General features: G+C 41.7%; 1 protein-coding gene across 1 annotated transcript; it reads left to right on the top strand.

Moving 5' to 3' along the window:
* Positions 1–408: 408 nt before the first annotated feature.
* On the top strand, positions 409–24,806 carry LOC110976200 (uncharacterized). The gene is made up of 5 exons (XM_087148871.1): positions 409–867; positions 1,742–2,610; positions 7,860–11,112; positions 11,538–11,687; positions 22,969–24,806. The coding sequence occupies exons 2-5, from the start codon at positions 1,921–1,923 to the stop codon at positions 23,184–23,186; spliced, it is 4,311 nt and encodes a 1,436-aa protein (XP_087004997.1). The 5' UTR covers positions 409–867; positions 1,742–1,920; the 3' UTR covers positions 23,187–24,806.
* The last annotated feature ends 429 nt before the right edge of the window (positions 24,807–25,235 follow it).

Raw genomic sequence — 25,235 nt, 5'->3', positions numbered from 1 at the left:
AGTGCATTTGTTAACATTTAGTGGCACATTTGAGGACTATAAGGCCAAAGAACGTACATGTATAGTGCTGCGCATTAGCACACCCCCTACTTTGTGTCCCTTGCTAAGAAGTCTCATTGAAGAGAAAACTTGAAAACCGTCTACAGTCGAACCTCGTTAACAAGACTCTGCTTATAACAAGAAAAATTGTAGGTCCCAATCCTTTCTTTTTTCATTATTTTCATTCCTGATAATATAAGGTTACTGTTATAACAAGGTAATTTGCCAAGTCCGAAGGACCTCTTATTAACGAGGTTTGACTGTAAATGGTTATCAGTGAATCCATGTCCCTCTCCCAGGAAATGGATAACCCCACCCCCTTAAAAGTCCATGTTGACAGTGATTTAATTTTTTCCTCGCCTTTTTTAACTTCGACCCCGACTAGACTCTGCATTGAGTGCTCGTAGAGCAGCATGACAACAATCCATTTTGAATCTCTAGAGGTCGAATGTCGAGGGACAAGGTTGACGACATAAAATCACTAGGCCTTGTCACGCTGCGCTACGTGATTCGATTGTACATGTACATGTACTATGTACGTAGGTCAACTCGGTAAGGGGCGAGTTGGTCAGGGGGCGAGTTGACCTGACAATATGTAGATATACATGTACATGTATATGTATGCACAGTGCATTAGTGCGCTGCTGGTCTGTCCCATGCTCGAACGTTCAAGTTGTTGATAACTTCTACTACGGCCGTAATGTCCGTCGTTATGACTTAATATGTCGATTGCCTGCGTTCTACCACGCATGTCATGTTTTAACATTGATCTTGAACCTCTGACCAGTCGAGCTACAAAAATACATCACCTAATTGTGCGGTTTACACGTAAGTATGAATGGTGTAAATTTGTTGTGTGGAAAGATATCCACCAGGACATAAATGTAACCATGGAGCCACATGTATTAAATTAATGGCTCCATGGTCTAACCATGTGGTCTAACTTACTCTTTTTGTGGTCTGAAAAATACTAAGTCAGTTCTAATTGTTGCAAGTATTTTCTAAGTAAACACTTCAATATTTTATGCCACTTGACTCCCTGTGCACAAACCTACGGGACTGGTCTGAAAAAAAATCAGTGTTTTCTAAGTAATCGACTTGGTTTCTTCCTTCTTAAATGGAACTTTTCGGGATATGTTTTTGCTTTCTGGTGGCTAACAGGTTGGGAATAACTATGCATCAGTACATCAGTACTACACTTGATGCCCCTGTGCACAAACCTAGTGTCTCAAAAAACCTAAGACAAAGTTCTAAGACTAAGTAAACGCTTCGGAATTTTCTCTTCAAAGGCTTAAGTTCACTTTTTAGGGCATGTTATCACTTTCTGATGGCTGCTAGGGGCCTATAGCATTTCAAGGGAAAATTAGTGTTGTCCTTAGGCCTACAGTGTATATGGAACTCATTCCAATTGACTTTTTAGAACATGTTATCACTTTCTCATGGTGAAAAGAATTCGGTATACGGACAACTCTGATTTTTCTGTTAAAATGTTACAAGAGCCATTTGAAAGTTTCAAATGCCCCAACATCAGTCTTCATTTTTACATTGGTTGGATCAAGGAACAGATGGTTGGACCATGTGCATTGTTGAACTATAATTATTAGCTTTGCTTGTCACTTTCACCACGGAAGACTTCAAATCTCATAAGACAAAAGTACATGTGTATTGTGATGTTGATTTATATACTCTTTTTCCAATACAGAGTCTCTGTTTAATGTGAAAGGTGACTCAAGTCTTTCATGTTTGACTCTGGAGATTCCATCCTACTGACGTGCTGAATTCTTCATCACCAGTTTACAACTGAAACACTCACACATAAGATAAATCTTAGACACTTTCTTGACAAATTGACAAAGATTTAAGTTCAATCTTTGGAGGACGATGCATACAAGTGCCAAAGCCTTGCCATGTGATCTGTGTGGAAAAGCTTTCCCATCAAAAACGTCTCTGAGTTGCCATTTGAGGGTCCATACTGGACAGAAACCATTTATTTGTGAAACGTGCGGCAAGGGCTTTGCCCAAAAGGGTGGGCTGGACAGACACCAGAGTGTCCACAGGCCAGTGATCAAGTCGTTCATTTGCGACGTCTGCAGCAAAGCCTTTACCGACAAGCACTGCTTGCAGAGGCACCAGGTGGTCCACACTGGAGAGAAGCGATTCCTGTGCGGCATCTGCGGCAAAGCTTTTGCTGACAGAGGAGGGCTGTACAGTCACCAGCGCACCCACACCGGTGAGAAACCGTTTGCTTGTCAAATGTGCGGCAGGACCTTTGCCCACAGTTGCAATCTGCGCTCTCACGAGAGGCTCCACACCCAGGAGAAGCCGTTTGTCTGTGACGTGTGCAGCAAATCGTTTGCCCTTGAAGAAACTCTGATCAGCCACCAGGCAACCCATACGGTGGAAAAGCCATTCGCCTGTGATGTCTGTAGGCGAACCTTTGCCCAGAAGGGGAACCTGCAAAGTCATAAGAGGACTCACACCGGAGAGAGACCATTTGTTTGCCCTACGTGTGGACAAGCTTTCTCTCAGGGAGGTACTCTGAAGAGGCATCAGAGGCTCCATGCTGCAGAATGAGGGCCACTAAGGAAGAATGTTGGAAAAAATACATGCACTAAGGTCCAACTATGTCATTGACGTGCAATGAAACTTCGTTTTACCGTGGAATACTTAAGTGCTTGTGAAATTGACCAAGAGAATGCTGTGATAGATATCAGTTGACAAGGAATTAGACAGTTTCATCGCTGTTTTAGCTTGCACCTCCGGTTTTCACTTTACAGGAAGTGAAACATGTGGAATATGCCACACTTTTCAGCATGCAGAGGACTTGGGAGACTTTTGAGGCAATACGGGCAATTCACAGTAGTGTGCCTCCAAGAGTTTGCAGCTTGTTGTCCAATCACAACGCGCAAAATCTGTCCACCCTTTCCAAACACGCATTGGGTCGACACATTTTGTGCGCTGTGATTGGCCAATGCGTTGCAAACTCTTGGAGGGGCACCATAGTGAATCGCCCACAGTTAGGGTGGCTACTACTTGTGTACACGCTCAAGATGATGTTTTAAATAATAGTAGACTGGCCACTTGCCTCCCGGGTACCAGTACACATGTACGTTTTTACCACCACCAAGCATCTCAGAAGTCGCCCATTGGAAGGGGCATTAAGTATGAAATACTCCATGATGAGGGAAACACAGGTGAGGTGAGCAGTTATCGAAAGGCATTTTATGCTAGCTGTTGGATTCTGTCAGACTCGGCAGGCTTCACATGTCACTGGATACTGTCGAGTTCAACAGGATACCGGTACCTTGAGAAAACCCAAAGGGGGTTAGTGTTCAAAAGCCAAGGTAATTTGCCTCTCAGACTCGTACCTTCAACTCTGAGTTCATTTGGAATGTAACCAAGAGAATTTATCTCAGGTCAGCATACATATTTGGTGTATTTCTTTCTTCCATCGTCTTTAGATTTCAAGTGGTTTAGAAGGTGTAATGAATTTCATTTGTCTTATTGTCAATCTTTCCCGTGAAATGAGAATCTGGTTAACAAGAAAGAGAGAAAATGAAAAATACCAAACGTTCTGAAAAATGTTTAAAACATAAACTTAAACGTCAGTCTTGTGTTGGTAGCATACAAATTATGGATGTTTACGAGTGCATCACTTCTAGTGGCGAGAGTAATTTCATGTGTGACAGAAGAATGTTCCATTCCAAGAAGGAACAAGTGGAATGGAACATTCCATCTGTTACCAAATAAAATTATTGGTGACAGTGGCAGTTGGAATGGACTGGAGATTTCTTTTCTTTGCAAAAACATTAAACATTTTTCCTGCAACCCCTGAATAAATCTCTGTACCAGTTTATTGCTCATTAAAAAAAATCCCAGCCACAGTTGTGGAAAAGTTCCGTATCCCACCTGCTGTTTTGCTGGAGTAATTGCATACATGCAAGAGTTATGTGGAGGTGGACAAAGTCAGTAGAAATGAGAATGTTTTCAGCAATTTATTCATTGGTTTATTCCAAAATTAGCAGATAACTTCCAAAACAAGATTTTTTTATATTGTATACATGTACCTATTGTTAGCTTTAAATTGACCTTGAATGTTGCGTTTTATGAGTACATGATGTAGAAATTACTGGGTTTCTATAATTCACTTATTTCTAAATTGATACGGTGCCGCCCATTCTTTTATGATTAAAATGATCACTGCCAGTTGTGGTCTTGCCAGTTGTCAAATTGAAATGCTTCTCTGACATAAAATGTGACGATGATTTCCATTGACTTTGGGTCGATGTGTTTTTTAAGACTGAAAAAGAGGGAAGTAGGGAAGATTTCTAACATGGAAATACCTGAAGATGATGTAGGTGGATGGCGTGGAACAATGACTCTGTTCCGTTGCATATTTTATGACAGAGCTTCTGAATTTTGTGCTGGCTGAATTCAAGTAGATACACCCGAGATCCAAGGCTGGGTAGTCTGTTAGATCACACAGAACTTTTTTGAAAGAATTGAAAATGCTAAAACTTTTGAAATGGTACTTTCCTGGGAGGGGAGGGTAGGCAGTGGGTAATTTTCAGGGATGAAAAACTTGGACTGTCATTTTTAGAGAAAAAAAATTGCAGAAACAGTGAATGAAGTAAAAACTTAACATTAAGTTAATTTGTAGAAAACAATGTTTTTCCCCTCTCTTTTGCTTGCTAAATTTACATTGGACATTGGTATTTTGTTCCTCAAACCCAATTAAACTGGCTTTCTCAACCTATTAATTTCATTTTAAAAAAGTAGTTCCGCCCCAATTTTTATCTCCTTCACAGTTTTTTTTCTTCCACTCCACAATCAGCTAATTTATTTGAACCCCACAAGCAAAACGATAGGTGGAAATGGAAAGCTGATAGTTTACAACTATAAATGTGCAGGATTGCAGTAACACTAACAGTAGCCACTTCGATCTTCAATATTCATTGGTTAGCTCACTAAAACTGAAAAGAAAAATTAAAAATGAGGAAATGAGCTTCAATTTGTATTTTTACAGATTTTTTGAAGTGGGAGTCTGTCAATATCCCCATACTAGGGCCACTCTATAATATACTGTAAACACATCATGGTACTTGGGTGGGTTGGGCCACCACTCTTTCCTGCATGGTTCGGCCGGCTGGCAAACGGCGCGCTAACTCTACTCACTGTATGTACTACGACGCGTATTCGGCGGAAGCGGCTGCTGTATGTGTAGAGGGCGCTTTTCAAAAGTATAATTTCAAGCAGCTGTTGTCTACCTAGTACCTAGCTCAGTATACATGAACAGTGCACGACGCGTCGTGTACATATGTACACTGTACATGTACATGTAAATGAAAACAACGTCTTAGATAAAAACGCGGCTACGTGTTTACGTCCCTGCTCTGGCACTGTCTAGTATTCATTTTAACGCCCGAGGCCTCTTCCAGTCATAGTTGTGGCTAGCAAACCCATGGCAAATGCGTAAGTACCCAAGGCAGTTTAATTTGGCATTCTGAGAAATTTGATACAGTTTTTTTCACATCTTTTGTAACAAAAAAAAAAAAGCAAACTAAAACTGAAAAAAAACTAACGTTAGACCTATCATGCCTATTGATGAGTATTGTGGATGAATTTTCTAAGTAAATGGTTCGGAATTTTTTTAGCTAAATTTTACTTTTTAGGACATAGGCTATGTTATTACATTCTGACAGTCGTTACAACATTTAAGGGAAAATTAGTGTTGTCCGCATATGGAACTCTTTCCCTGAAGTTTACTGTACCTGTGTACAGTACTGTAGCCCTATGTCGGATCAGCAATTAGCAGTAAAGTTATGGCTGATTGCTGTCCATAAAGGGCTACAATGTAACCTTGGGGGAAAGGACGTACATTATGATGTATAATCATGGAGGAAGGACACAAACCATGGTATAATCTGTGCTTTGTTTTGTGTTATTGGATGCTCCGTGCCCATATACATGTAGACCTTGTACTGTTACTAAGATGATAGGTGATGATGGATGCCTGATTTGATTTGTATTTTAAAATTGTGCAAGCTTAGCATATTATGTGTCCAACTTTGAGACTTCATCACTGTCAACACTGAGTTGCAGTTCCTAGCTGATAGCTTAATCTTTCTTGTTTATCTTCATAAACAGAGCATCTTTTGGCAGAAGTACACCAGCCAACTACTTCTTTATTTGTTGAAGCTGAAGATTCCGTTGTGACCAAGGTGGAGTTGAGGAGGTAACATACAACACTGTACTGACACTCTACTCCTAAGAGCAATTGCAAAATGTGGTGGGAAAATTATGGTCTGTGCATGTGTCATGTATTTGACTAAATAGGAGCTGAGCGTGTGAGGTATTATGGCTTTTATTTTTGATAAGCTAAGGAAGTTTTCTCCCGGAGTCGAGGCCTACTGAAGTGTGAGTGTATCACAGAGGCTGTCATGTAAGGAAAAGACTTCCATATGAGTTGCCTATTCGAATTCTACCCTGAATTGTAAACTGTGTGTACTGACACAAAGAGCGCCCTCACTTGAAATATGTTCACATATAATTGTGGAGGTCTTTTAAAAAGATATCATTAGTAATTATAAATAATTACCTGTACAGTTGACTAACTTGATGTTGACAATTCTTGTGGAAATATTTTTTTCCAAAAAAGTGCAGTGTTCCCAATTTATTTACACCAGGATCCATATTACTGATCATCAAAACAAATTTCGGCTCAAACTAGAACCACAAGTTTCTGATCCGATACGCTATCTTGTTCACCTTTGGGGAAGGCTGTTTTGAAAAGGAGTTGGAAAAATCTGATATTTTCTGTAAGAATGGTTGATGGTGCAGTGCAGGAGCGATTGTGCAAATTGATTGGTCACAGCCGGCATGTGCAGAGTATGTGGGAATCAACATGCAGGCGACAACTGGAGTGAAACTATTTTCAATCAGTTTTGATACACGTCTGTTTACTGTAAAAAATGGAGTGGAACAAAAATTACATTGTACACAAGACTGATGATATCAAAATTGAAATAGTTTTTTTGTGTGTTCAAAGTGAACGCTTTCTCTTAATTTCATTGTCCAACAAGTGTTGGACAATGGCATTGCTGGGGGTGTGCTTTGGGGGTGCATACTGCCTCAAAAAAATCCCCCAACTGGAAACTGTTACAGAAAATAATGGTATTATCAAGAACATACTGGGACTTGAGCCCCCGCCCCTCCCCAACTGTAACATCCATCTCCCCCACTTGCCCCCTTCAGTGAGAATCCTGGCTGTGCCACCTCTTGTTAGAGTGTTAGCCAAAATGCATGCAACCAATGGGAAAATACCTGTACTGAAATAGTCAGTTGCATGGAGCTGCTCAGGTCCAGTTGCCTACATTGTAAGCAGGCCGAGTGCCAGTCACAAGAAATGTACATAGAACAATTTCTGTGGCAACAATGTTCTTTGCTAAGCAAATTCGCCGAGCTTGGACGCTCAGTGAAATTAACCCCAAGCTAACCTGACTATAATCCACTTGCCCTCTTTACACATTTATACTGCTTTGTGTCATATCTTATCAGGCGAAGGCATAGTTATGCACCATACATGTACGTAGATCTCGTGCTCTTATACGCAAAGGCTTGAAACTTGAAAGAAAGTTTCTGGAGTTTTTGACTACCAAAGCCTATTTTCTGTGTATCTTTAGATTAGAATTCCTGTCCAGTGACCAGGAGTGAGACCTTGCTCTGCCCACTACTGATGCTACTGATGACAGCTGATCTTAAGTCCAATTGGACTGTGAGCCTTTCAGTGAAGTTACCCACCAGACAGTAGTAAAAAGTAGCCCACTATGTCATCGCTAGAGGCATTTGCTGACTGCCCTTTAGTTCATGTTATTGGTAAAGATGCTTTTCCACACGCAGAGAAATTTGAACAATGCCAAGTCACAGGCACTGATGAGAAATCACGCCTGTGTGAAATATGTGGCAAAAGGTTTCGTCTGATGGCCGATCTACGCAGACACCTGAAGTGCCACGCAGGAGTGAGGCCATTCATGTGCGACATCTGCGGCAAGAAACTGAGTTCGAAATGCACACTGAGAGCCCACTTGAGGTTCCATAGTGGGGAGAAGTTGTTCATGTGTGAAATTTGCGGCAAGACTTTCTCACAGAGGGGCCAGCTGACAATGCACCAGTATGAACACCCCGGAAACTTTGCCTGCGACATTTGCGACAAATTGTTCCTCCAGGAGAGCAGCCTCACACTGCACCGTCAGATGCAGCACCCGGGGCGCAATCTGAAACAGTTTGGCTGTGAGCTCTGCCCCATGTCCTTCACAACAGAGAGCAGGCTCAGAGCTCACTGCAGAAGACATGTCATGGAAAAGCCTTTTATCTGTAGCATTTGCAGCAAGGGCTTCTTGTCCAGGGCCTGTCTAGACGTGCACCAGAGAGTCCACACCGGCGAGAGACCTTTCTCTTGCGATATCTGCAAGAAAGCCTTCAAGCAAAAAGGCTCTCTAACGGCACACCTTAAGATCCACCGAGGTGAGAAGTTCTTCAACTGTGGTGTCTGTGGCAAAGCATTTTTTGAAAGAAGCGCCCTCAAGGTCCATCATAGGCGGCAGCATGAAGAGAAGCGCATAGCATGTGGCACTTGCGGCAAACTCTTTGCAGACGGCAGCTCTCTGAGAGGGCACCAGAAAATCCACACAGGAGAGAAGTCTTATGCCTGTGATTTTTGTGGCCGGAAGTTCTTCACTAGTGTAGCCATGAAACATCATCGATTTGGCCACACTGGAGAGAAGCCGTATGCCTGTGACCTCTGTGGCAAGGCTTTCAGACAAAAAGGCAATCTTAAATCCCATCTACTTCGGCACTCTAAAGGTAAAAAAATCACATCTGAGAGAGCAGGCGCAACAAAGGTAGTCGGTCAAGAGAAACCGTCTTTGGAGCAACTCAAATGTGACTTTTGCGGGCGAGGGTTTTGCTACCGAAGCCAGCTGGAAATCCACCGCCGGTCCCACACAGGGGAGAGGCCGTTTGTGTGCAGCATTTGCGACAAGGGGTTCTCTACCAAGGGAATGCTGACAACCCACCAATTTTTACATGCTGAAACCAAGCCGTTCGGGTGCAAAATTTGTAACAAAACTTTCACACAAAAAGGGAACCTTAAAAAGCATCTGTTGGTCCACACTGCAGAGAAACCACATACCTATGACCTCTGCGGCAAGGCAAATGAACAAACAGGCAACCTTCAAGCCCACCAGCAGCATCCCATGGGTGAAGAAGTTGCATTGAATACCACAGACGCAGCAAAGAAAGTCTGTCAAGAGAGGCCCACTGCAGAGCAACTCAAATGTGACTTTTGTGTACGAGAGTTTCGCTACCGCAGCCAGCTGGAGGTTCACCGCCGGTCCCACACGGGGGAGAGACCATTTGTGTGCATTATTTGTGACAAGGCGTTCTCCACAAAGGGAATGCTGGCAACCCACCAATTTGTACATGCCAAAACCAAGCCATTTGGGTGCGAATTTTGTAACAAAACTTTCACACAAAAAGGGCACCTTAAAAAGCATCTGTTGGTCCACACTGGAGAGAAACCACTTACCTATGACCTCTGCGTTAAGGCAATCGAACAAACAGGCAACCTTCAAGCCCACCAGCAGTATCCCATAGGTGAAAAAGTTGCATCGGATACCACAGGCACAGCAAAGAAAGTCTGTCAAGAGAGGCCCACTGCAGAGCAACTCAAATGTGACTTTTGTGTACGAGAGTTTCGCTACCGCAGCCAGCTGGAGGTTCACCGCCGGTCCCACACGGGGGAGAGACCATTTGTGTGCACTATTTGTGACAAGGGGTTCTCCACAAAGGGAATGCTGGCAACCCACCAATTTGTACATGCCAAAACCAAGCCATTTGGGTGCAAAATTTGTAACAAAACTTTCACACAAAAAGCAAAACTTCAGGCCCACCTGCTGGTCCATAGTAAGGAGAGACCATATGTGTGTGACATTTGCCGCAAAGGCTTCAGGCAGAAGAGCGTTCTCAAAAAGCACTTGAAGGTGCACGTCGGTGAAGACAAATCTTCCTGTGGTAGCAGCCAAGCACCATCACTCAGGAGAGGTTCATCGGAGCTTATGAAGTGCAGTCCTCAACATGATGGTGTCCACTCTTCACCCATGCCCTACACGTGCGGCATTTGTGCCGAATCCTTCAAGCGGAAATGTAGTCTTCGTTGTCACCACAGGGCTCAGCACACTGGGAGGAACGGAGATGTAGCGAGGCAACAGGGGGAACCATTGACCTGCAGCGTCTGCGGCAAAACCTTCATGCAGATTGGTAGTCTGTCAACTCACCAAATTCAGAAGCACCTCAAAAAAGTCCACTTTCCACCTTATGCATGTGGCATTTGTGCTAAAACCTTCAATCGAAAATGTAGTCTTCTTTTTCACTACAGGGCTCAGCACACTGAGAAGAATGGAGAAGTTGTGAGGCCACAGGGGAAACCATTCACTTGCAGCGCCTACGGTAAAACTCACACACGTAAATGTAAAGATAGTCTATCAGTGACTCACCAAAGGGTGCATCGCATCAAAAAGGTGGCAAAGTCTGCTAAGTTGAGCTCGCGCAGACAGAAAGTACCCTCCCCTAGCAAGAGCCAGAAAAAGGTCAAGAGAGTTGTCCCTAGAGAAAAAAGAAAGAAGCGGTTTTCCTGCGATATTTGCGGCAAAAGGTTTGTTTGCTCTGACAAACTAAGACCTCATCGGCTTCGCCATGCGGCAAAAGAGAAATTCGTTTGCGGCATCTGTAGCATTACCTTTTCGGAAGAAGCCCATCTCAGGAATCACGAACGTGATCATCATGATCAAGGCAACTTCCCCATTGGAGTCAAAACCTATTCCTGTAGCACTTGCAGTGAATCATTTTCCCATGTACACGCCTTCCTGCGTCACCTGGAGTTCCACAACGAACATCAGCCTGTGAACCATCTTGGACAATTTGGACTTGGTCAGAGTGTCGACCCTGTAGAATCCCTGCCAGTGCTAGTGAAGTTGGAGCCTTACGAAGAGACCAACACTGAGGCCACACGACATGGTAACCGTTGTTTTCTTAGAAACTTTTTAAAATCTGCTTGATCCAAATTCATTGCAGGGATTTGCAGGGATGTTTGATTTGAAAGGCTTATCTCAATGCCTTAATGCTTTTGAGTTTATTTTGCCACTGCAATGAAAATACACGCATTTTACAAGTATTCAGCACTTCACCACTCCGTATACATGATGTAAATACATGTGCATTCTGAAATTGATATCTGAGCCAAAGCCAGTTGAAGCGAGCATTTTTGATGAAGTATGTTTAGCAGTCTCATAGTTGATGATTTTGCCTAGAGGGAATCAGTTACGTCATTTGGCTGCTTTCATGCAGAGTTGTGGAAGGTACCAAACCACTTCTGTAAGGATCCGATCCACTTCGAGTGTTATTCAAATATAAATGCTTGCTTTTCCACGTACTCATCTCAGTTAGTCACCTGGAGGTCCACACTGAAGACCAACCAACGAACCATCTTGGACAAGTTGGACTTGATCAGAGTGTCAACCCAGTACAATCTCTACCAGTTCTTGTGAGGTTGGAGCCCTGTGAAGAAACCACCAGCGAGTCCTCACAGCATGGTAATGTTACATGAATTTATTTTCATAGTAAATATGAAAGGTTCTGGAAGTTTTCAGCCAAATTATTGTAATTCTATATGAACTACATAAAGCCTAAAAGAGTTTCCGTGGTTTTCCTAACCTTTCTTTCTTTTTTGTATTCCTTCTGCCTCTGCCACAGAAAGAGTGTACATGTGCAATATTCGGGTGTTTAGAATTACCAGACCATATTTTGCACATCCAGATCTTATAATTTACGTCCAGTACTTATAATGTCATTTTTACAAGTGAAATCTCCATCTGTTGCAGAATGCAAACCAGTTGGAGCCAGTATTTCTGATGCAGCATGTTTGACAGTCCTGGTGTTTTGGGATTTGGGCCCAGAGGATTTATTTATATCATTTTACTGATGAGTGCTAGGTTCAGTGAGGATTCAATCCATTCCAAATTACTGTTTGTTTTCCCAAGCGTACGAGTTGCTGTGTCACCAGGAGGTCCACACTGAAGACCAGCCAGTGAACCATCTTGGACAAGTTGGACTTGATCAGAATAGAGATGCTGTAAGGTCTCTTCCAGTGCCTGTGAAGTTGGAGCCCTGGGAAGAGACCAGCTTGGAGATAACACAGTATATCAAGGATATTTGAATTTGTTTCCATGTAGCATCTTGTAGTTCTCTTCTCCACCCCCCAATATACAAAAGTGTCAAGTTATTTCCCAACAAACTTTAACCACTTCATTCCGGGGCATTTTTCAATGTTGATGATGCTGGGCCGGCATGACTCATTTTTTCCATTTTCAAAATCCTTCAAAAATTCATCATTTCATTTAACGGTCGTTTATAGCCACACAAAGTAATCTTTAGGCACTACTCTAAGTTGACAGGTGACCTTCATTGATGCCCGAGTATTTCAGCCACGCCAGCAGCCTTGTAAACAGAGCCCAGATTGTGCGGTGTTGTATAACTGTCTTTTGTTCACGAACCTGGCTCAGTGCACTGCTGACCTCTTTTCAATAGGGGCCAGATTAGCATGCAGCGGTGCTGTGTGGCTCATCGCTGCGGTGGTGGGGCACTTTTGTCCCCGGTGGTAATCCGCTCGCTCTCAATGCCCCAAACCCTGGTATACGGTTTCAAAAGAAGGCTGGATTATCACCACTTTTGCCAGTGAAAAATGTTGGTAATGCCCAGCAGCCTGGTCTTTTGTTCAAAGTACGGTCTTTTGTCACAGGGCCCTGTTTCCTTTGTCCGAGTTCGGATACCCCGGCCATGCATATAAACCATACATCTCTGATTTCGGAGTTCCCAGTAGGAAGTGGTTAAATGTCATTTTCATTCGATTTATTGAAGTAGTTTTTGACCGACAGGTTTGCTTCACTTTGCTTCATATTAACTTTCTTACAAATACAGTCATGTATAAACATATTGGCTGTGAACCTCTTGAAGTAAGTACCTAATTACGTTTATTTACGGTGTAGTGAATTTCAGAAAAGTTTGAATGTTAAGTTCCGAATAGCCTAAAACAATGTTCTGGAGGCATGTTGGATCTGCCATATTGAAAAAAAAGAGGAAAACTTGCCCAGAGAATGGATTAAAACTTCTCATGCTTATTGAATCTGCAGTTAATTGGTTACAGAGGTTTCCCAATTTAAATTTCCTTTTTTACAGAGTTGTTCTCTGATTTTCCTTTTTAAAGCTAAAAGTACCGATGGACGATAGTTTCAACCAGTTTTAACAATTATTGAATCAATCAGTGCAATCAATTACAAAGTTTTATTTCTCACTGTTCTCTAATGTATACATGTAGATAAATGTTGCTTTGCTTTGATAACTAAGCTTTTGTTCAGTGGTTTTTTTTTTATAACATGCAGAAACTTTATACTGCACCTGGACTTTTTGTTGTAAGAATTGACATTTTTCATTGATTTTTGTGGAGAAATTGTTACAGCTAAATTTTTTTGTGCATGTTTTAAGAGAAGCTTTCATTTATTATTAAAATCATTTTGGGGAATACTTTTCACAAGTCAACAAAATGTAGTGTTTGTATCAGAGGGAAAGTTATCACTGGTGATACTTTTAAGAGCAGTTTAACACATGCATACATGTATATTACAATGTAAATGATATGACACCTTTGCCTTTTAGTAACAATTGAGCTGATGTAACTCATATCTATGACACTGTCTTTTTAAAACGTACATTTATAGCACAGCAGATTCTTTGGGAAGGCCTGTAATAAGGTTTATTATTGTTTTTTCACATGGCAAATGAAGCAGTCCAACTTCTCAACAACTCAGTTCAGTGCCAGCATCCATTGCCAGAAAAACCTACTCTTCCAGTGTGTGGATGAGGTGCCATAGGCTTCCGAGGATGGAATAAAGTGCAAACCACACGTACATAAACCACAATTTGGGTTCAATTAAATTTTACAGCCATAAGATGTGAAACAGGTTGATGCAGGAGGTGTGTAAAAAGTCTCAACTTATGCAGGGAAAAAAGAGAAGTGACACTGACACAGGATGATATGAGTGCATTATGTGAAATCATGCTTCTTTTACCGATTGTCATCACAACAGCGTTTGGTATAAATCAGGTGGCTGGAGGACTACATGAAACAGGTTGTAGATGAATGTAACTGCGCGATCCCTTTGAACGATGACAAACAGTAGATGGGCAAGCCAGGCCCAATGCAATTTTCTGATCTTTGCATGTTGGTCAACATGTTTAATCTTCTAGGGGAAATCCTTATTTGACACCCCTATCTTCACTTGAAGAAACCCTTATGTTTGTACTCAGTTGTTGTTATTGTAATTATCTTGTACATATGATTGCAATGACTTTCCTGTTCAAGCAAGACTGTTCAAAACAAGTCCTATAGAACTGTATCAAACAGAGTGAAAGAAAATGAACATTGGTGATGCCATGTTGTCTCTGGTTTGAGAACTTTTAATCAATTTTTTGCAGACGTTTTTGTATTCATTTGTCTCAGATATGATCTATTTTGCTTATCGCCCAGTGCCTGAACAGGGCGCTGGGAAGGGCCGATTACCTAGCACATATTTTCGTGAAGGAAATACATCATGTGGGGTCACAGCTAACGACACGCAGGGCAATGTGGGTAATTATTTTATGATGTAAGCCGACACTTTGACCTGTGCTAAGGCATTGCCATTGGCTAACCAACAACTTCAAATAATGCTTGGCAACAGGAAGTGATAACCTCGCAGTTGGAAGTCGTGCACGTAGTAGCCAATCACAGTGCAAAGCCATCAGCCCTTTCCATTACCCTGTTTGTTCGCTGGGCAACGAGCGAAACTATCCATCTGTACTAAATGTACTCTGTAGGTCTGAAACCAAATCTACCTTAACTAAGGTGCCTTATCATTAATTGGACCACTATTGACAAGAGGTGAGGGGTCTAAATGTAGGTGAACCATAAACATAAGAAGAGCATATTCTATACCCGTCTTTAAAGTTAACCACGACCAGTCTTTTGTTTGTTTGTTTTTTCAACGTAATGGTTATATGCAATCTGACATTTTTTTCTGTTTAATTTATCTGACCAACTGATTTGGGTACTTTCCTCAAATAAACCCTTTTGGGCTGAGTGAAACATTTTGATTGGATTTTTATTTCATGGAGAGGAGGCAGTAATTTTTTAAGGCCTTTTTCTTTGTTGAACCTTTTGGTGTTTACCACATACATCTGATGCTTAGTAACAGTCAAAATATGCTGCATAATTAAAACCAACAACAGAAAAGGGGTGGGGAAACAGAATGGTTGCCAGAAAAAAGCAAGTCAGGTATGAAATCTGCTTTTTTTCAGTTGTGTGTCTCATTTTTTGGGTAATTTTTTAAATACTTCATGCCCCTATAATCTCTTGAGACAGCTTTTCACCCACCTTCAAAACTGATTTAACATTGATTTTTTTCTTGGTGCCTGTTTCAGGAAGAAAGTCCCCATTCTTCCAGTTCACAAACTTTATGACAAGGACTTCTGATGCTGCTGATCCATTTACATGCACCACTATACAAAAAAAAGCAAAACTTGCTTTTTAAAATCAATCCGGAGATTGGATTTAATTATTTTGTGTGTGTTTGGCACCAAGAAATTAGTTAGATGAAAAATTTGAAAAAGTGCTGTAATGCCTTTCAGTAAAGTACAGAAAAATGCTGAAAAATCCCTTTCACAGCAGCCTTGTATTTTTGGATGCAACATCTACCTATTTGGAAAATGAGCCATGTCACCAATTACCATGCCACTACCCTATCCATACTTAATGCTTATTCGTTTTATATTATTCGTTTTTATTCGGAATACAAAACAGCTTTATGTCAATTTTTCCCAGCCCCGGTACTTTTTTAAGGTTTGGCAAAATGATATGGCAGACGACGTAGTTTGTTAGGTTACCAACCCAAGCGTAAATAAGCCCAACTAAGAAATGGGTACCATATAGGAATCCAAGCACTCGCGGGTAACGAGTGCTCAGTAGCAACGTAAATATAAAGTCGGCACCTTACTGTTGTTCAAAGGTAGGTAAAAGTAATACTACTGAATATCAGTTTATTTCTGAAGTTTATTTCAAACTGGAATGAATGTGATCTGAACTGAAGTGTTTGAGAAAAGCTTGCAAATTTCTCAGCCTCGTTTTTTGAAGTTGTTTCCGTGCCTGCAACCATGGAGCTGCAACCATGCTGCAAAAGCATTTTTCCAGGGGTTTTCAGGGAGTCGGGCCGGGGTACGTGACCTTCACGAGATAGAACTCGGATGCAGTTTGTGAAATCCGCTCTGACTTTTAAGCAGAGCGGCAGATGTCACATACCTGTACCTGTACATACTACAAATGCGTATGCAAGGCTCTTAGGCCTAGCTAGACCTGCTTGTTAAACAAAATCCTAATAGTAATGAGTTGAAACTTAAGAGGGATTGTGGAAAGTTCCATATTTCGGACAACACTTGTTGCTGTTCCAAAGGCTTAGTGCCTTACTGAGTTAGGGCCTGACATATAATTCTCGGTCATACATGTATATGATAGAGGACTGCGTTTGGACCTGTTTACGGGTCTATGATGCCCCTAGCCCGTGGGCATTTGTAAACCTTCCTATGGCCCATAGGGGGCAGCGCAGTCATCCGGCATTCTTACAAAATGGCATTGTGCTCGTAAAAACAGTGACCATGGCAACATACGCACACACCAGCTAGTCCGAGGATCGGGTTACACAGTCATTTCTTTGATCAGTACATATACATGTCTGTGCGCGCTCGTTGCAGTTGTTTTCATCGGCGCGCTGTGGTTGCTCCCCACAATTTTGTGAAACTCTTGGATGTCCGCGCTGACCCAAGGAAGAATTAGATTTAAGCCTAAGTTGTCAGGCTTACCAGATGCCAATGATATTTCATCAAACTCCAGGGTTAATTTTCTAGAAAGAGGGCAGGATTTGATTTTTTGGGGGAAATTATGGGGTAAAAATGATGACATCGACACAGACTGTGCACGGACACATCCACTTTTTAAAAAATGGCGACAACGTCAAAACGTGCTTGGTAGATTCTCTTTGGTAATAGAAAAGTTTAATTAGAAAGCCAATCTCTGATTGGTTGCGATGAGCCAATTGGGGAGTGAGAGTATTGAAAATAACTGCCAGACCGTGCACACATGTATCCACAGTGATATTGTAAACCCAGCTTGGAGAATGTCACTGATTGGTTACTGGAAAGTCTGCTTAGAAGTGGATCTCTGATTGGTTGGAAACATGGGAAAGGCAGATTAGAGAGTAATGAGTATTGGAAAGAACAGCCACACATTGCCAAAGGTCACCCAATCGGCCATGTGCATGTGTATCCAGTTGATCTTACATTTATACGTTGACAGACATAGGTAAGAAAGTCGCATTTTTCTCCTGATTTAATCTTCCAAATGTAACACAAATAGGGTCATCACAATCAAGAGACATTGCCTTAGAAACACACTTTTTCTGGGCCGACCTTTTTTAATAAAAGTAACTAAAAACAAGGGGGGTCCCAAAGTTTGCAAATCCCGGCCTGTGCACAAACCTACGAGACTTGCCTGAAAAACCTAAGTGTTTTCAAAGTAAGTGTTTCGGAATTTTTTCGGCTGAATTTCACTTTTCATGACAAGTTATCACTTTCTGTCGGTTGTTATGACATTTTTAAGGGAAAATTAGTGTTGTCCTAAGGCCTATATGGAACTCTTTCTGGGATCATTTCTGCACCTGATAGACCTATTCTTTTTACAAGTCAAATTCCAGTAAGCACGTTTAGGGAAATCTGAGTCGGTCGGATGGCAAACCTGTCCTTGACTGGCTCGTTGCAGGCAGAGGGTAAGGCACAGAGAAATAAAAGCTTGCATAGGCCTATCAAGCACAAGCTGGGTATTTGTACTTGGCAAACATGTGTAGTTGCACAAGTTTGTAGCTGGTATGTGCACAGTTAACAACATCAAACATCTGTTTGAGTTGGCAGCATTCCAATCAAGAAGTAGAATACTTGTTGAAACTGTTTATAAATATTGATTGAGAGTGTGAAATGGCTACTACCTTTTTGGTTTCTTTCTCTCTCTTGCAATCAGAAATCCTGTCCTGTGACAAGAAGAGGAACTTTGCTGGGACATGTCGTCATCACTTGTCGCAGAGAAATACAGCACACCATGTCATCGCTAGTGGTATCTGATGGCTGTCCATCATCTCATGTGATTTGGGGAAATGCCTTTCCAATCAAGGAGGAGTTCGAGCAGTGCCAGCCACCTTGTGTTAAGGAGGCATTTCCTCCTGAAGCTCAAGGACAGGTGTTTCATCCGCAAGTTGATCTATACCAACAACGAAATGTCCATACAGAAGAGTCGGCATTTGTTTGTGACATTTCCGATAATCAGCTATCATCAGGATGTCATCTCATTTGTGAAAATGTCTGGTCAGTCAAGGAGGAGTTTGAGCAGTGCCAGGTACCGTGTGTCGAGGAGGAATCACTCCTTTGTGAAACTTGTGGCATGATGTTCCGTCTGAAAGTTGATTTAGACGAACACCTTAACGTCCATGCAGCAGTAACGGCATCTGTCTGTGACATGTCTGCCACTAAGCAGTCTTTGAGAAGTAATCTCACTTGTGAAAATCCCTTGCCAGTCAAGAAAGACTTTGAGTTTGCACCCACTGCTGAAAAATCACATCCTTGTGAAACTTGTGAGATGTCCTGCAAGGAAGTTGATGGAGACAAGCATCTGAAAGTGCGCACAAGGAAAAAGAAATCTGTGTGCAACCTTCCTTGTAAACAACTGAGATCAAGAAACGTTTATAAACTGCAAACAGAGAAGCTTTTCATGTGTGAAGTTTGTGGCAAGACCTTCTCCCAGAGGGGTCACCTGACAACTCATCAGTATCACCATACTGGACGATTCTTGTGTGAGGTTTGTGACAGATCGTTCTTGAGGGAAAGAAGCCTCAAGTTGCACTGTCGCAGGAAACACCCTGGGCTCAGTTGGAACTTTCCAAAGCCGTTTGTTTGCAGCATTTGCTGCAAAGGCTTCAAGTCAGGGCATTTCCTCAAAAGACACCTAAGAATCCACACTGGAGAGAGGCCTTTTGCTTGCAATATTTGTAAGAAAGCCTTCACTCAGAAAAGCGTCTTAACAGCTCACCAGAAAACTCATACAGGAGAGAGACCCTTTGCCTGTGATTGTTGTGGCAGAGCTTTTATCCAAAGGAGTAATCTTGTGGTCCATCAAAAACGGCGCCACCAAGAGAAGCACATTGTCTGCAACTTGTGCAACAGATCATTTGCCGACAACAGTCTTCTTAGAGCGCATCAAAATTCCCACCGGGAAAAGAAGCCACAGGTGTGTGACATCTGTGGCCAAATGTTTCGCACCAGCAGCACCCTAAAACATCATCGGTTGACCCACACTGTAGAGAAGCCATTTACCCGTGACCTCCGCAGCAAGACTGTCAAACAAGATGACAACCTTAAAACTCATCTGCAGCAGCGTTCTCAAGGTAAAGGGTTAAAATCAGACAAAGCCGACAGAAAATGGGGAATCAGTCGCGGCGGGCCTGGAAAAAATCAGTTGAAGTGTGAATTTTGTGAACGGGAATTTTCTTACCCTAGTAAACTGGAGGTTCATTGCAGGACGCATACAAGAAAGAAACTTTTTTGCTGCAACACTTGTAACAGGGGATTCACCACACGTGACAAGCTGAGGGCTCATCAATTTGTGCATACAACCAAGAAGCCATTCGTCTGTGAAATTTGTGACAGAGCCTTTACACAAAGAGGGAACCTTCAGCAACACTTGCTCACCCACACTGGAGAGAAGCCGTTTGTCTGTGAAATTTGCAGTTTGGCTTTCTCTCAAAAATCAAATTTCATCAGACATCAGATGATCCACGCTAACGAGAAGCCCTTCACGTGTGGCACTTGTGGTAGGGCTTTCACCCAGAAGGGGAACCTACAGCGTCACCTAAAGGTCCACTCTCTGCTCAAATCTTACACACAGTGCGGCATGTGCCATAAAACGTTTGCACATAGAAGTAGTTTTCAACGTCACCAAAGTCTTCAACATGCAGGAAAAGCAATTGGAACCTGTAAGATTGAAGCTGTCCCCGAACAAAGTCATGATCCAGTGCGGAGCAAATCACAACAAAAGCAGAAGCCCTCGTCCAAGAAAGTGAAAACCTACACGTATTCCTGCAGCATTTGCAGTGAATCATTTTCCCATGTACATGCTTTCCTGCGTCACCTGGAGGTCCACAACAAAGACCAGCCAGTGAACCATCTGGGACAAGTTGGACGTGAGCAGATTGTCGACCCTGTAGATCCCGTGCCGGTGCTTGTGAAGGTGGAAACCTGCGAAGAGGCTAACAGGGAGTCCTCACAACATGGTAACTCAAATTTGTGAATTTTGTGTGAACGAAACTCTTTGCAGTGGTGTTTGGTTCAAAAGTTTCACTTTTATGCCTAACTTGTATTTTTGCTTTATGTTGCTTCTGTAAGAATAAAAATTCAGCATACATTACTGAAAAAGACGGACTCTTTTTTTTTTCCCTCAGCATATGGTTTACGATTTGTACTTTTTAATTTTTTCACTTTTAATTTTTAACTTTTTTATGAAACCTGTAAGTATTGAACATTTTTATTTTTTATCGCAATTAGGGTTAGTTATTGTCTTTTGTATTTATATTTATTTTTAATACCTAACCTGTAAATGGCGATTTCTTCGCTGTTGGTTATGGAAACAAAACAAATAAATGAAAAGGCTTGTTTGAGAATCCTAGAGTTGGTGATATTTTGGCCCAGAGGATTCATTCATGTCATTTCGCTGCTTATGTACTGGGTTCAGAAAGGAATTCATCCACTTCAAGTGATATTAACCACTACCTAACGGGTGGATTTCTCTTGAGTGGGATGTGATTGCAGGACCTTTTCAAGATTTTCCCTTTCAAAATTCTTCAAAAATTTATGTGTTCATTTACCGAACATTTACACCCACATAAATGACTCTCTGCTAGCGACTTAAATCTGTCAGCCACCTTCATTGACGCCCAAGTATTCAGCCCAGGCCTGCAGCCCTGTAAAAGAGAGCCCAGAATTTTGAGGTGTTGCATAATCTCCTTTGTTCCAGTTAATGCCAGTAGCATCTTTTCGTACGTGGCTGGATTAGCGAGCAGCTTAGGCACTTTTGTCCGTGGTGCTTATCCGCGGCACACTATGCCCAAAACCAAGGCTTGCCCTTATTTTTTCTGACAGTAGCCGGCCGGACTAGTAAATTGTGATTTTTACTAGCTCACAGAGATTTTTACTAGCCCATGAAATGTGTGGAAAAAAACATAACAATTAAAGCAGGTTTTTGACTTAAGAAGGTTGGTCTACCAAGGCGTTTCTATCAACCGCTATCACGTAGGTTGATAGCAGTTCGTGGGTAGACTGGTTCCCATTCCTTACTCACTCACCCTGCATGATTGTCCAATGAGGGGCTTGCGATCAGTGGTACAACGAAGTCACTTATGAACCGGATTGCACCAGTCTATGGACGCAGTATCGGTTTTTGGTATCTGGTTCGCAGTACGAATTGTATGTTAATTATATTGGTCATGTATAGAGGTCACTGACTACTGGAGAAACTATTGTTGATGCGTTGATGATTGGCACTAGGTACAATGTACACGTAATCCCAGGTGCGTATCAGAAGCGATGTTTGGGTTTATTTGATTCCAATAAAATAAAGTTACATTCATGACAGACAAAAGGTTAAGCTTTGAAATCAAAACTTTGTTTTATTTTCTTTAATCACATCAGAAAAACAAGGAATGTTTAACTCGCCCGCGGGACGACTGCGGGAAGTGTTTTGACTCGCCTGTGACTGTTTTCACTCGCATTTGGCTAGCGGGCGACTACTAAGGGGAACCCTGCCAAAACAGTGGTTTACTGTTTCAAAACAGTGCCGGATTACCTTCGAAAAATGGAAGTCAAAAAATGATGGCATTTCCTAGCAGGAGGTCCTTTGTTCCAAGTACAGTCTTTTGTTACACAGACCAGCTCTTTTGTCTGAAACTGGGCTCCCCGGCAGGAAGCGGTTTGAAAATAAAATTTTGTTGTTTCACTTATACAAGACTTACTGCATCAGCTGGAAGTTAAAACTGAAGATCAGCCAGGGAGCCATCTGAGATACCTGGAAGTCCACACAGAAGACCAGCCAGGAAAGCATCTTGGACACAAGGAGGTCGACGCTGAAGACCAACCAACGAACCATCTTGGACGTGTTGGACTTGATCAGAGTGTCAACCCAGTAGAATCTCTACCAGTTCTTGTGAGGTTGGAGCCCTGTGAAGAAACCACCAGGGAGTCCTCACAGCATGGTAACGTCTAATGAATTTGTTCTCACAATGAGTATGGAAGTTTTCAATTACTTTCTGCCAAATTATTTCAATTCTTCTTTTATCAAAGGAAACATAAAAGCCTTTGCTTCATTGTTTATTTTTACCCATTTACACTTTATTTCTGCCTTAGCAACTGAAAAAATGTACATGTACCTTAGCTCTTACAGATGTGCAGAACTTTACTAGAACGATTTAAATAATTTACAAATCATGGTATACGTTTGTATAAAATATCATATCTACGTGTACAAAGAAATCTCCTTTTGTTGCTGAAACCATATCAGTTTAAAACAGCATTTCTGATGAAGCATGTTCGACTGTCCTTGTGTTTGTGCTTTTGGCCTAGAGGATTCATTTATGTCATTCTGCTGCTTTCACTCGAGTGATATTGAAATATAAATTTCATTTTCCCATGTTCAAGACTTACTACGTCAGTTGGAGGTCCACACTGAAGGTCAGTCAGGGAACCATCTGGGACACCCAAAGGTCCACACTGAATACCAAGCAGGGAACCATTTTGGATGCCTCGAGGTCCACACTGAAGTCCAGCCAGGGAACTTTCTTGATCAAGTTGGACTTGATCAGATCGTCGGCCCCATAGAGCCCCTGCCAGTGCATGTGAAGTTGGAGTGCTCATGACATGGTTACAGTTTGTGGAGAAAATAAAGAGCAAATAAAAGAAATCGATCTCATTCGCAAATTCTGAGCTTTTGAAGTAGAGGGAAAGCTTTAATTACTGATGTTTTTAAAAGTTGTTTTATTGTAAGTAGAGAGTGTTAGTGGATACAATATTTGTAGCCTTTTCGTTACCAGCTATGCTGTGTGAGATTTTGGGGTAGGCATACTTACGGTAACTCTTCACATAATATTATACACATATGGACCCACAGTGAGGTCGCTTGTACGAGTCCTTGCACCCTGATGGACTGTAAGTGACTAGAAGAGGGTCCTATTTCCCTTGGCCTTCAGCCTGAGAAAAATAGGACCCTCTTTTGGTCACTCACAGGCCCAAGTGGGCATGGACAGGATGTACACAAGTGACTGAATTGTGCCAGCCTGTGTGGGTTGTACTTGCACACTTTTTGATTATAAAGTAAGAGAAGAAACCTTTGAAGGTGTTAACTGAACTGATTTAATTTGGCTAAAGTTTAGTGTTCTATGTTTCCAGGGTCTTTCCATTTCGATATGACATTAGATGAACTATTGATATAGGATTTACAAGTCTATAGCTGTAACTATCATGTAACCTACATGTCTGAAGTATTTTCTGGCTTATTGAATTTGTAAGTTTTTCCAGTGGTATTCTTATAGCTATCATTGGAATTGGTTGACATCAGTTAGAAGTATATGTAGTGCATGCATACAAACAAAGACACACAAACATGTACATGCAGAATCAGTTTTTAAAGTGTGGCCACGTCTTCCGTTTGTTTGTGTCTCATCTTCCTGAGAGTATGAATTGACTCCCCTCAATTCTCCATATTCTTCATGTTAAGGTCAATAATACCTTCTCCTGCAGTGTGATTGTAAAATATGTGAAAATGCAATACAGGCACACTGTACTTAGAAAATGTTTCTTAAATTGGTTTTTTTTGGGGGGGGGGTAGATTGTGAACAGAAGCTGCATAGTCAGGAAAACAACAATCATAGAACCCCTGTGACACTAGATGGTGCTGACTTTGCTGACAGGTAATATTAATTTAATGTATGTTAGGGGTTGGCATTGCAGCCACTACACTTGCTTCGTGCCCTGCCTCCACTTGGAGAAACTAATAACAGGTCGCAATTGCTTGTAGTAATTACGTATTCTTTAAGTTCTATGTGATAGCAAAAAGTTGTTTATGTAAAAAGGTTAAAGAGAAGTACTGCATGATGTAATTTGAAAATTAAAAAGCAGTGTTTTTTATTGCAACTTGCAGTATATATATATAAAGTGCTTAATACAAAATTTCCCAGGAAACCATGACAGCTAGGATTTACAGTATGTACTTTTCGCCTCAACAAATGTACAGGCATAACCCATTGGTCATCCTCCAGTACTTTTGGAAACCTGCAACACACTGTAAATCAGGTTATATGTAAGAGCTACAGGTGGAAGGATTTTGATTGATTGCATGGAACTTGAGCACATTTCATCCATACTTAGTCTCTTACATTAGCCCATTATGTGGAAGTCAACCAGTCAAATCTGCACAGACTGAAATGTACGGTAACCTCCATGTTTATTTTGAATAAATATTTGATATGTAAAAGTAGAAACAGTTATTCTTGAAGTCAGTCTGTAATGGTTGTGCTGATTGCCAGTTTATTATGGAAAAGGTCGCCCTGTACATTTTGTTCAGTACGATTATATACTTTGGGCTTGGGGGAAAAACTTTGAAGAAAACAGAGCCAGAGTCTAATTTTTCACCTCACCACTTACACACTTTGTGCTATTATCCAATTTCCTATCCACCATCACACTAGGCAGGCCCCTTTGTCACGACCCTAGACTGGCATTAATTGCCTTGCTGACCCACCCATGACATAGCTAGCATTCTCAACATGGGGGGGTTAATGGGACTGGATGGCATAGCTGCAGACTCCAATTTCTTTTCTCTTTTGTTAGTATTTTTTTGTTTTATACGTTTCTGGTGGGAAACAGGGTACTCTTCAGTGGTATATTCTGCTTTGTGTGTGGGGGGGCAA

Source organism: Acanthaster planci, linkage group LG02 (assembly GCF_054643075.1).
Source record: "Acanthaster planci isolate LZ-2023a linkage group LG02, COTS_SCS, whole genome shotgun sequence".
Taxonomy (NCBI): domain Eukaryota; kingdom Metazoa; phylum Echinodermata; class Asteroidea; order Valvatida; family Acanthasteridae; genus Acanthaster; species Acanthaster planci.
This window is presented reverse-complemented; position numbering and strand designations above follow the sequence as displayed.

Coding starts and splice junctions, on each gene's coding strand:
- LOC110976200 (XM_087148871.1), top strand. CDS start 1,921: ATGCATACAAGTGCCAAAGCCTTGCCATGTGATCTGTGTGGAAAAGCT. Junction 2,611..7,859: donor AGAGGCTCCATGCTGCAGAA/TGAGGGCCACTA, acceptor AGTAAAAAGTAG/CCCACTATGTCATCGCTAGA. Junction 11,113..11,537: donor CACTGAGGCCACACGACATG/GTAACCGTTGTT, acceptor TACTCATCTCAG/TTAGTCACCTGGAGGTCCAC.